The following is a 13342-nucleotide window of genomic DNA, read 5'->3' on the forward strand; positions in this document are numbered from 1 at the left end:
CTGAAGTTGGCTGTCTTAGACTACTCAGGTACCCAGTGGATTTATGAAGAGGCTCCAGAGGAATGGGACCAAAGGTCAGCTTCCAGAATTCAGGCATACTACATGGGATGCACTACATAGGATTCTCAGGGATGATGTCCCCCTCTTGTAGACAGTTTTCCTCTTCTCTTTGGTGTTGGAGATAGTCTGTGAAAGTACATTTAAACCTGTCTGAATCTGTGGCCAGATCCTATCTAAATATCAAATGGGCCTTCAAGATGGAGATGTAGGTGCTGAAACAGTGGCTCAGTAGCTAAGTATGTTGGCTGCTCTGGCAGAGAACTGAGTTCAGTTCTAAGTCATCACATTGGGAGGGGGGGGTCACAATTACCTATCAGAACAGCTATTTGATACTGTATTCTGGACTCCATAGGAATACTCAGACTTAAATAAAAAACAAAGGGACTCAATGTATAGACCTTTAATGAAGCTAAAAGCACATAGAAACACAAAGTTCTAAGCTATTAAAAGCACTTAGGAACATTAAAAAGAATATATTATAAAGAGATGTTAATTTGCCTAAATAGGCAGGGCAAATAGGGACCTGAAGTTGATCATGGAGATGTGCTTTGATCTATGCAGACAGCTGGTTGAAGTTACTCTGAGGCTGGTCCCATAGATTGTTGTTCATAAACAGACCAGGTAGCAGCATGTGTCACAGGTGCCCAGAGCCGGGAAGTCTGGTGTCTTCTACACGATACTATTAATACTAGAAAGGAAGAGAGAAAGTTGAGCTCAGGAAGGGAAAGATGGTGTTAATTCTGCCTTGGAAGGTTCAGTAATTTGCATCTGTCCTGTGTCTCCCACTGTTTATTTCCTCACACCCTGTGTTCCTGTGTGCTATCATATGCATGTGTGTACATCACCAACCCTATGCACTTGAGCATAAGGTATTAAATTTCTCATAATTAAGTTTTCTTAATGAACAAGTGGATGTCAAAGCCCCAGATATACAGCATTCTTTGAGAACACAGGAGTTGGACTGTATCATTGAGTTCTTAGCCATGTGACCCTCCAAAGACACACACTTTGGAAATTATTCACAATCACCACAAACTTACCTGAAATGGGACTGTGGCCAGACTAGAAGGTACAGTCTCCCTGTATTATACTCATAGTCAAGACCAGAAGAGTGAACTTAGATCATCTGAGTACTTTGAGTTATCAGTTCCAAACTCACTGAATTTACTATTTAACTAGCAGAGTTTTGTCTAGGAAGGCTAAATCTAATTTATTTTTATATGACATTTAACGACAATTATTAACAGGTTGTTGGACACTTACAACATCCAAAAATGCCAGGGCAATATGGTACCACTAGAGCCCAGCTATCCTACTATAGCAAGCCCTGGATACCCTAACCTAGCTAAAGCACTAGAAGATGACCTTAATTACAATCTTCTAAAGATTATAGAGGCCTTTAAAGAGTAAATGAATGAACCCCTTAAAGAAATACAGGATAATATATTCAAACAGATAAAGGAAATGAATAAAACTGTCTGAGAACAAAAAAATGGAAATAGAAGCAATAAAGAAAATAAAAACTGAGGGCAATCGTGGAGATGGGAAACCTAGAAAATACAACAGGAACAGTAGACACAGCATCACCAACAGAATACAAGAGATAGAAGAGAGAATCTCAGGTGTAGAAAATAAAATGGAAGAAAATGATATTTCAAAGAAAATGCAAAATCTAAAACGTTCATGACACAACGCTCGCATCAAGGAATTTTGGAATGCTATGAAAAGACCAAGCCTATGAATAATAGGAATAGAAGAAGGAGAAGATTCACAGCTCAAGGATTCAGAAAATATCTTCAACAAAATCTTAGAATAAAATTTCCCTAACCTAAAAGAGATTCATATAAATATAAAAGAAGGTTACAGAACACCAAATAGACTTGACCAGAAAAGAAATTCCTCCTGCCACATAATAATCAAAACACCAAATGTACAGAACAAAGAAAGAATATTAAAAGTTGCAAGGAAAAAGACCAAGTAACATATAAAAGCAGACATATAAGAAGCACACCTGATTTCTCAACAGAGACTCTAAAACCAGAAGCACCTGGGCAGATGTCTTGCAGACCCTAAGAGACTACAGATGTCAGTACAGACTAATATATCCAGCTAAACATTCAACCACCATAGATGGAGAAACCAAGAGATTGCATGTCAAAAGCATATTTAAACAATATTTTCCCATTAATAAAGCCCCACAGAAGACTTCCATCCTGATAAGGCTAACTACACCCAACAAAATACAAGAAATAATAATTTCATACCAGCAGAACCAAAAGTAAAGAATCCCACCACTTGTCTCTTTCTCTCTCTCTCTCTGTCCCTCGCCTGCCCTCCCTCTCTCCCCCTCTTCCCCCTTCTCTCTTTCACACACACACACAACCCACCACCAACATCAAAATAACAGGAATGAACAATTATTGGTTAGTAATATCTTCTAAAATCAATGCACTCAATTACCCAATAAAAAGAAATGGGCTAACAAAATGGATGTCAAAAGAGGATCCATCATTCTGCTGCTAACAGGAAACATACCTCAGTAAAAAATAGATATTACCTCAGAGTAAATGGCTAAAAAAGATTTTTTTCTAAGCAAACAGACCCAAGAAACAAGCTGTAGTAACCAAATATTATTTTAAAAAGACAGGGAAAGAGATTTTAAATTCATTAAAGGAAAAATCCACCAAAATGATGTCTCAAGTCTGAATATCTATGCCCCAAATGCAAGGGCACCCACAGCTGTAAAAGTAACATTACTAAGGCTTAAATCATACTTTGAAATACACACATTAATAGTGAGAGACTTCAACACTCCATTCTTGTGGAAAGCCGCTCCCACATTCGCCATTACAAGATGGCACATGAGCTGGGTGTTTGAACAAGTAAAAAGGCTTACTGCACATGTCTCTGGATAGTCCCTGTCCGCGAGGACATACATCCGTTAAGTACGTTATCTTGTCCGTTTGGAAATGGCCCTGTGAGGATGCGCCACGTCAGAGGCGGGACAAAAATTCTATATAAGGCACAGGGCTGGGTTCCTCAGGGTCTTCACATCCGTGTGTAAGCTTATGCTCTCCCTCTCAAGATGCATTAAAGCTTGGCTGCAGAAGGATCCTACTTGTGTGCTGTGTCGTTCTTGCTGGTCGAGTCGGACGCGCGCAAGAAGTGGTGCCGAAAACCCGGGACTTCGAGACATCGTTCGCACCACCGGAGACCCCTCAGCGTTGAGGTGGATTCAGAACTGCAGTGGACTCCACCCGGAGAGGTGTGTTGGATTTTTTTCTAATCTTGGTCTTCAACTGTCTCCACCTTGGGAGGGTTTGCCCGAGGCGGTGGTGTTAGTGATCGGAGTCTTCTTCCTTTTCTTCCTGGTGTTGTATTGTTGAGGGTTGCGGATAAGTCCGACGTAGATAAGCGGCCCTGCGACCGTTGACATTTCGGCCGTTGATCTCCTGCCAAATCTCCTGTCAAATCTCCTGTCAAATCTCCTGTCAGATCTCCTGTCAGACGGATGTAGATAAGCCGCGAGGAGGTAGAAATCTGCCGTGCTACGTAAGTCGGGTGTAGATAAACCGCAGGCACCATCTACAATGGGTTCGTCCCAATCTGTGGTTCAAGCCCTTGATAACCTTCTTAAACAAAGGGACATTAAGATTGCACCCCGCACACTTAAAAATTTTGTGAAGGAAGTTGACAGTGTGGCGCCATGGTACGCCTGCTCCGGATCACTTTCCCGCGCCTCGTGGAAAAAATTGGGAAAAGATCTAGATAGAAAACTGTTAGAGAACGATCTTCGCCCTGGGACCAAGGCCATTTGGAAGATGGTTAACAACTGTCTAGAGGATGAAACCTGCGGTCCAGTAAGACAGGAAGGCCAGCACACGTTAGAATCAGTCCAAGATAGCATGTCAGAAACCGAGCGGAGTGAGAGGTTGGGTGCTTGAGCACATACAAAAGGGATATCCAAGAAAAGAGAAAAGGGACCCCCCGGAAAAGGTAAAAAAGGGGGAGAGAAGCCTGATCAACCTATAAGGTTGGATCACCCTTCTAATAATGATAAGAAAAAAGGGGAGAGTATCTACCCAGTAAGGGAACTTCAAGAACTGAAAATTAGCTCAAGTTCGAGCGATGAACTTGACTCCTCTGAGGAAGAGGACTTAGAGGAAACTGCAGCTAGATATGAAGAAGAGAGGTATCACCCTGATGAAAGCATCCCAAGGTATAAAAATAAAAAACAGCCCCCACTCCAACAACGCATGCAGCTTACCCCTACTGCCCCACCCCCTTATGGGGCACGACCCGCATCTTCTTCACTTCTTTCTGAAAAAACCCGCCATAAAGTGACACAAGCCTTCCCCGTTTTCGATAATGGGGAAGGAGGTAGGGTTTATGCACCCGTAGAATATAATCAAATTAAGGAACTTGCGGAGTCGGTAAGGAAATATGGGGTGACGGGGAGCTTTACATTGATGCAACTAGATAGATTGGCCATAAATCCGCTCACTCCTTCAGATTGGCAGATGATTACCAAAGCTGTTTTACCAACCATGGGACAGTATATGGAATGGAAAGCCCTATGGCATGAGGCAGCCCAAAATCTAGCTAGGTTTAATGCGGCAGCACTCACCCCGGAACAACGCGATTGGACCTTCGACCTGTTAACAGGGCAGGGCCTGTATGCGGCTGATCAAAACAACTATGCATGGGGAGCTTATGCGCAAGTTGCACATTCTGCTATTAGGGCATGGAAAGCTCTATCAAACAAGGGTGAGGCCAATCAACAATTATCAAAAATTATTCAGGGCCCCCAAGAGCCCTTCTCCAATTTTGTGGCAAGAATGACAGAAGCGGCTGAGAGAATTTTTGGGGACTCTGAGGCCGCAAACCCCTTAATAGAACAGTTAATTTTTGAACAAGCCACACAGGAGTGCCGAGCAGCTATCGCCCCTAGAAAGAGCAAAGGCTTACAGGATTAGCTTAGAGTTTGTCGTGAGTTGGGGGGACCCCTTACTAATGCAGGCCTGGTGGCTGCAATTCTTCAGTCGCAAAAGCAAGCAACAAGACAAAAGGGACATAAAACATGTTATAATTGTGGCAAGCTTGGCCATCTCAAAAGAGACTGCAGGGCCCCTCCTCGTGAGAGGAGGGTCCTTACCCTATGCACCAAGTGCGGTAAGGGTTATCATAGGGCAGATCAATGTCGGTCTGTCAGAGATATCAATGGCAGGCTACTTGCACCACAGGAGGCTAATGATACTAAAGAGTTTCCTCGTGTAACAAAAAACGGGAAACCGGGCCCCCGGTCCCAGGGCCCCCAAAGATATGGGAACCGATTTGTCAGGACCCAGGAAGCAACCAGAGAGGAGGCCCAGGAAGACCCTCAAGGGTGGACCTGCGTGCCGCCACCGACTTCCTACTAATGCCCCAAATGAACATTCAACCGGTCCCGGTGGAGTCTGTATTATCTTTGCCCCTGGGGACCATGGGCCTTATTCTTGGTCGAGGTTCGCTCACCTTACAAGGCTTGGTGGTACACCCAGGAGTGGTGGATCGCCAACACTCTCCTGAGATTCAAGTCCTATGTTCCAGCCCTCGGGGCGTCTTCTCTATTAACAAAGGGGACAGGATTGCCCAGCTATTGCTCCTCCCTGATAACGCCAGAGAGGAGCCTGTGGGACAGGATGTGAAGAAAATGGGTTCCTCCGGAAGTGATTCGGCCTACTTAGTGGTATCGTTAAATAGCAGACCTAAGCTCCGCCTTAAGATAAATGGGAAAGAAGTCGAGGGCATTCTAGATACCGGAGCAGACAAAAGTATAATTTCCACACATTGGTGGCCCAAAACTTGGCCCACCACAGAATCATCTCATTCGTTACAAGGTCTGGGATACCAATCCTGTCCCACTATAAGTTCTGTTGCTTTAACCTGGAGATCCCCCGAAGGTCAGCAGGGAAAATTTGTACCCTATGTGCTCCCGCTCCCGGTTAACCTCTGGGGAAGGGATATCATGCAGCACATGAGTCTCGTCTTGTCTAATGAGACAGTTTCCTTAGAAGGCAACTATTCAGATAGAGCAAAGCATATCATGACCAAGATGGGTTATAGAGATGGGGAGGGACTGGGTGCACAAGGACAGGGATGAATAACGCCTATTGCACCAAAGGAAAATTATAGAAAACAGGGACTGGGTTTTTCCTAGGGGCCGCTGAGATAGCACAACCTATACCATGGAAAACAGAGGACCCGGTGTGGGTTCCTCAGTGGCCTTTATCCTCTGAAAAATTAGAGGCAGTAACACAATTAATAAAAGAACAGTTAAATTTAGGACACATCGAGCCGTCTGTCTCTCCTTGGAATACTCCCATATTTGTTATTAAAAAGAAATCTGGAAAATGGAGGTTGCTTCATGACTTAAGGGCCATTAATGCACAAATGAAGTTATTTGGCCCCGTGCAACGTGGTTTGCCGGTGTTATCTGCCCTGCCGTGAAAATGGAATTTAATTATTATAGATATTAAGGATTGCTTTTTTTTTATACCATTATGCCCTGAGGATAGGCCTCGTTTTGCCTTCACAGTTCCCTCATTCAATCATATGGAACCAGATAGAAGATATCAATGGAAAGTTTTGCCCCAGGGCATGTCCAATAGTCCCACCATGTGTCAGCTTTATGTACAAAGGGCTCTTAGCCCAATAAAGGAACAATTTCCTTCTTTAATTTTAATACATTATATGGATGATGTTCTTTTGTGTCACAAAGACCTGAGCCTATTAAAAAGGGCATACCCCTGTTTGTTGGACACTCTTCAACGGTGGGGTTTGCAAATAGCTGCAGAAAAGGTGCAGGTTTCTGATACAGGACAGTTTCTAGGGTCGATAATTACCCCAGACAGGATTGCACCCCAGAAAATAGAAATACGGAGGGACCATCTTCATACTTTAAATGATTTTCAAAAGTTGCTGGGAGATATTAATTGGCTTAGACCCTTTTTGAAAATCCCCTCGGTGGAGTTGAAACCTTTATTTGAAATATTGGAAGGGGATTCTCATATTTCCTCCCCTAGAGACCTTACTCCAGCTGCTGACCAGGCGTTGCGAGCAGTTGAGGGGGCTTTGCAGGAGGCCCAATTGCATCGCATTAATGATACTCAACCTTTTGATTTGTGTGTTTTTAAGACAACCCAATTGCCGACTGCAGTTTTATGGCAGGGTGGACCTCTACTGTGGGTCCACCCAAATGCTTCCCCTGCTAAAATAATAGAATGGTATCCTAATGCAGTTGCACAGCTTGCCCTTAGGGGCCTGAAAGCAGCTATTACCCACTTTGGAAAAAACCCAGATACCCTAATTGTGCCTTACACCGCTGTACAAGTTCAAACTCTGGCAGCCACCTCCAATGACTGGGCAGTCTTGGTTACCTCCTTTGAAGGACAGATAGATAATCATTATCCCAAGCATCCCATCTTACAGTTTGCCCAGAATCAGCCTGTTGTGTTTCCACGTGTGACATCTAAATCCCCACTTGAAGATGGGGCCGTGGTATATACTGATGGGTCAAAAACCGGCATAGGTGCCTATGTCCACAATGGGGAGGTCACCTCTAAACAGTTTGGTGAGAATTCTCCTCAAGTAGTGGAGTGTCTTGTGGTCCTGGAGGTTTTAAAAACCTTTTCAGGAGCCCTTAATATTGTGTCTGACTCTCATTATGTGGTTAATGCTGTAAATCTTTTAGAAGTGGCTGGGGTGATTAGGTCATCTAGCAAGGTTGCCCATATTTTTCAGCAAATACAGCTAGTCCTATTAGCCAGAAAATTTCCAGTCTATATTACTCATGTCAGGGCCCACTCGGGCCTGCCTGGGCCCATGGCTCAGGGAAATGATATGGCAGACAAAGCTACAAAAATGGTGGCTGCAGCCTTATTGTCTCCAATAGAAACTGCCAGGAGGTTTCACAACAAATTTCATGTGACGGCTGAAACTCTGCGTCGTCGCTTCTCCTTGACAAGAAAGGATGCCCGTGACATTGTCATTCAGTGTCAAAACTGTTGTGAGTTTCTGCCAGAACCCCACGTAGGAATTAACCCACGTGGCATTCGACCCCTACAGGTCTGGCAGATGGACGTTACCCATGTCCCCTCCTTTGGCAAACTTCAGTACCTCCACGTGTCCATTGACACGTGCTCGGGTATCATGTCTGCTTCTCCCCTAACTGGAGAAAAGGCCTCACATGTGATTCAACATTGCTTTGAGGCATGGAGTGCTTGGGGGAAACCCAAACTCCTTAAGACTGATAATGGTCCAGCTTATACATCTCAAAAATTCCAACAGTTCTGCCGTCAGATGGACGTGACCCACTTGACTGGACTTCCATACAACCCTCAAGGACAGGGTATTGTTGAGCGGGCGCACCGCACCCTCAAATCCTATCTAATAAAACAGAAAGGGGGAGTCGAGGAGGCTCTACCCCGAGTACCAAGAGTGTCTGTGTCTATGGCACTCTTTACACTCAATTTTTTAAATCTTGATGCTCATGGCCATACTGCGGCTGAACGTCATTACTCAGAGCCAGATAGGCCCAAAGAAAGGGTTAAATGGAAAGATGTTTTGAATAACAAATGGAAGGGCCCGGATCCCATATTGATCAGATCCAGGGGAGCCGTATGTGTCTTTCCACAGGATGAAGCCAATCCTTTTTGGATCCCTGCCCGCCTTACGAGAACAATCCATCAGGCGGAAGAAGAACCCATTGCGACGGAGCTGGACATGGATGATCCTACTTCTGGAAATGATGACACTGGGAGGAACTCAAAGATCAGGGAGTAACCCACATCAGATCTATAATGTGACTTGGACTAGTTCTAATTTGTTTTTTTTTTTTTTTTTTTTTTTTTGGTTTTTCGAGACAGGGTTTCTCTGTATAGCCCCGGCTGTCCTGGAACTCACTTTGTAGACCAGACTGGCCTCGAACTCAGAAATCCGCCTGCCTCTGCCTCCGGAGTGCTGGGATTAAAGGCGTGCGCCACCACGCCCGGCTCTTTTTTTTTTTTTTTTTTAGTTCTAATTTGTTAACAGGAGTTGTTGCTAATAAGACTGTTTTGCAGGGTGCCCTAAAAGAGGCTTTTCCAACCCTTTATGTAGATTTGTGTGATCTGGTTGGTAACGAATGGGATCCCTCTGATCATGATCCATCTGGAGATTATGGATGCCAATATATTAATCAAAGAGAATTTACCAGAGAATTTGACATCTATGTTTGCCCTGGTCATAAGGTGTCACCTCATTGTGGGGGTCCGGCAGAGGGCTATAGTAAAGTATGGGGGTGTGAGACCACGGGGCATGCCTATTGGAATCCCTCATCTACATGGGATTTCATTACTGTTAAGAGAGGAAATACACCTGGCTATACTTATGGGGGGAGAGGAAAATGGAAATGCACGAAGGATGGAAGGAGGGTTGATTGTGGCCCCTGCTATGATTCTTTAAAAACTAGCCATATCGGAGCCACCCCTGGGGGCCGATGTAATCCATTGGTAATTACCTTTACTGAGGCAGGAAAGAAAGCTAACTGGGATGGCCCAAAAAGTTGGGGTCTGAGATTGTACCGTACCGGTCATGATCCGGTCGCCATTTTTTCTATAAGTAGAAGTTATACAAATATATCTTCTCATTCCCAGTCCTCTGGCTATCTTGTCCCGCCAGAAGGGACTTATTGGGCCTGTAGTGCTGGCCTTACCCCCTGCGTTTCCCTTGCTACCTTAAATTTTACCAGTATTCTTTGTGTTATGGTAACCCTATGGCCTAGGATTATTTATCATCCCATAAGTCATGTTGTGGAAGCCTATGAGAATGCCGGCCCCCGACGTCTTAAGAGAGATCCTGCTTCTATTACCTTAGCGGAGTTATTGGGAGGCCTGGCCACAGGCGGCATCACTGCTGGTATAGGCACAGGGGCGGTAGCGCTTAATAATATTCATCAGCTCAAAATTTTGCAACAAGCTATGCATGAGGATATAAAGGAAATTGAAAAATCAATTACTAATTTAGAGACGAGTTTATCCTCTTTGGAAGTGTGCCACCCTAAAAGAAGAATGCTGTTTCTGGGTCGATAAGACCGGATTAGTGCGATACAGCATGGCAAAATTGAGAACTCACCTTGCACAGAGACAAAAAATCTTTGATGCCGATAAAGGATGGTTTGAGGGCTGGTTCAGTCAGTCCCCCTGGATGACAACTTTGATTTCCACACTCGTGGGATCAGTTGTGATGCTTCTTTTGATACTTATGATAGGATCTTGCCTGTTTAAAAAGGTGGTGTCTCTCCTGCGGGAACGTGTACAAGTGCTTGAGATAATGGCTATGTATGAACGCCTTTAAATGATGCTGTTTTATTTGTTGCTAAAATAGGATTGCTGCCTATGAGAGAGAGGATATTAAGAATAACCAGCATTGATTGCGAAATTGCTTGAGGCTGCAGAAACCTGGAATTACCTCAGAATGAAGACAGGAAAAACGAAGAAAGGGATTGTGGGAGGCAGGGTGGATTGAATAGGATTGTCCCGGTGGTTGAGCGTGGCCAATACTCACAGGGCATTCAAAATTTCAAGATTTGTCAGGAAAGAAAGAAAGATACTATTACCATATCTTATGAGGCTTGGATGGGGACCTTCTAGAGAAGTGTGGAGCCGAACTTGGACCCAGTATGTATAGTAAAAGGTCGCTGGCCACTCAGCTCTTGCACCCCACGAGGCTAGTCTCATTGCACGGGACAGAGTGAGTGTGCTTCAGCAGCCCAAGGAGAGTTGCGAGGCTAAGCACTGCAGTGGAAGGGGCAAAGCGGCTGTTAAAACCTCTTACAGGAGGGCGTGTCATCTATACGAAGGTTATATGTCCAAGTTTCCTTCTCCCAGGAAAAACGACATAGGGTCAGGCCAGGGTTCCTCTGGGCGAAGAGTCTAAGAGGAGGACCCTGTGTAAGACCTATCTTGCACACTGGGAATTTGACCTCCACCCTCACTCTCGATCGCTTGGGTGGCCTTAAAATTAAAACAAAAGGAGGAGATGTGGAAAGCCACTCCCACATTCGCCATTACAAGATGGCACATGAGCTGGGTGTTTGAACAAGTAAAAAGGCTTACTGCACATGTCTCTGGATAGTCCCTGTCCGCGAGGACATACATCCGTTAAGTACGTTATCTTGTCCATTTGGAAATGGCCCTGTGAGGATGCGCCACGTCAGAGGCGGGACAAAAATTCTATATAAGGCACAGGGCTGGGTTCCTCAGGGTCTTCGCATCCGTGTGTAAGCTTATGCTCTCCCTCTCAAGATGCATTAAAGCTTGGCTGCAGAAGGATCCTACTTGTGTGCCGTGTCGTTCTTGCTGGTCGAGTCGGACGCGCGCAAGACATTCTCACCAGTGGACAGGTGACTGAGACCGAAGCTAGACACAGAAATAATGGAACTACTAGACATTATGAATCAAATGAGTCTAACAGATATCTAAAGAACATTTCACACAAACACAAAAGGATATACCTTCTTCTCAGCAGCTCATGGAACCGTCTCCAAAACTGACCATACAACTAGACAAAAGCAATCAACAGATACAAGGGACTGGATAACTCAATCAGATCATGATGGATTTAGATGGATCAGATCAAACCTGAGACTTTAACAACAGAAACAGAAAGCATGCAAACTCATGGCAACTGAACAGCTCTCTATTCAATGACCACTGTGTCAAAACAGAAATAAAGAAATTAAAGACTTTTTAGAATTCAATGAAAATAAGGCACAATATACCAAACTTATGGAACATAATACAAGCCATGGTAAGAGGAAAGTTCATAGCACTAAGAGCCTTCATAAGGTGACCAGAGAGGTTTCATATTGGAACCTTAACAGCACATCTGACAGTTCTACAACCAAAAAGAAGCCAACCCACTCAAGAGGAATAGACTGCAGGAAATAATCATACTCAGGGATGAAAAAAATCTATAAATTAAAAACAAAGAGAATAATTTAAAAAATCAGTGACACAAAGAGCTGGTTCTTTGAAAAAATGAGATAGACAATGCTACCTCCACTCCAGTAGTGACTCATGTGACAGGCCTAGAAACCTGGAAGCAGTCCTAAAGCCAAGAGTTTCATGGAAACTTAGCCCCCTGGAACCTTGGCATTCCCATATCATGTATCCTCAGAACCTTTCCCCGCATTAGTCTGGTGTATGGATCTGTCTGCTCTCTTTCAGTATTGTTTTATTATAAGTGCCTTTTAGGATTGATTTTCACATATAGCTAAGTTAGATTAAGCCTCCACAGTGTTCCAATGTCCTGGGACATCCTTGAAGCCTACCCAGAGTTTGGAATTCAGTAAGAATGTTACCTATTCAGTAACATTCAAATTTACCTCTAGTAGAGGCAGTGAAAGTAATCAGGTATTACAATTTACTTGAATAAGAGCTAGGAAGCTCAGGGATTGTCTACATAGTAATTACTTAGAACAATAGCCGAGTCAAACCCATACACAGGAATACACAATGGCCTAGGAAATAGGTGGGTTGTAGTAGTATTTTTCCTGAAAGGCTTAGTAGAAAGAAAGTCCCCTGATGTGGGTTTTTTCACTAGGCCCAGAGGAATGGCATAATCAGGTATTTACTTTAGGACCCCTGGTGGTGGGTTTAACAATAGACTAGCATTGCATCAGAGCATTCACCTGGCTCCTGTGTTAGCTGATCTTAATTAAGGGTTGTTCCTATTCTCAGTGGTAAACACAGCCTGGCTCCCACCATCTTTTTATTTATGCATTTTCTTTGTTTTGTGTTGATGTACCTTGTCGATGTATCCATCTGTTTTTCTTGTTTTTCTTCTGAATTAAAAGTATGGTGTTTGCGTGGAAAAACTACATTCAAATAGACACACTCTTTGTGTCTGTGTCTGTTTGTCATCCACACCAACTCCTTGCTTGCCTGGAACTGGAACTCCTGATTTCTCCCACGGATTGAGGAAGGCCAACTGAGGCCAGTCCTAGGCAGACAAACCCTTAGCTAATCTAACTAAAAAGCTAAGAGGCATTATTTAAATTAACAGAATCAGAAATGAAAAGAGGGACATAACAACAAAAAGTGAGGGAATCCAGAGAATCATTAGCTCTTACTTCAAAAGCCTGACTACAAAATTGGAATATATAAAGGAACTGGATTATTTTCTTAATAGATTCCACTTCTAAAAGTTAATAAATATTAGGTAAACAATCTAAACTACCATATAACTCCTAAGGACCTAA

At 43.8% G+C, this 13342-nt stretch overlaps 1 protein-coding gene across 1 annotated transcript in view; it reads right to left on the minus strand.

Moving 5' to 3' along the window:
* Positions 1 to 494: 494 nt before the first annotated feature.
* LOC147002090 (5-formyltetrahydrofolate cyclo-ligase-like) overlaps positions 495 to 13342 on the minus strand; it is a 92250-nt gene continuing 79402 nt past the window's right edge. The window contains exon 4 of the mRNA XM_085827839.1: positions 495 to 748. Coding sequence (XP_085683965.1) covers positions 636 to 748 — 113 coding nt within the window. The 3' untranslated portion in view covers positions 495 to 635. The remainder of the gene's footprint in view (positions 749 to 13342) is intronic.

The sequence above is a fragment of the Mus caroli genome, unplaced genomic scaffold (genome assembly GCF_978045245.1).
Source record: "Mus caroli unplaced genomic scaffold, Mus_caroli_1 scaffold_11, whole genome shotgun sequence".
NCBI lineage: Eukaryota > Metazoa > Chordata > Mammalia > Rodentia > Muridae > Mus > Mus caroli.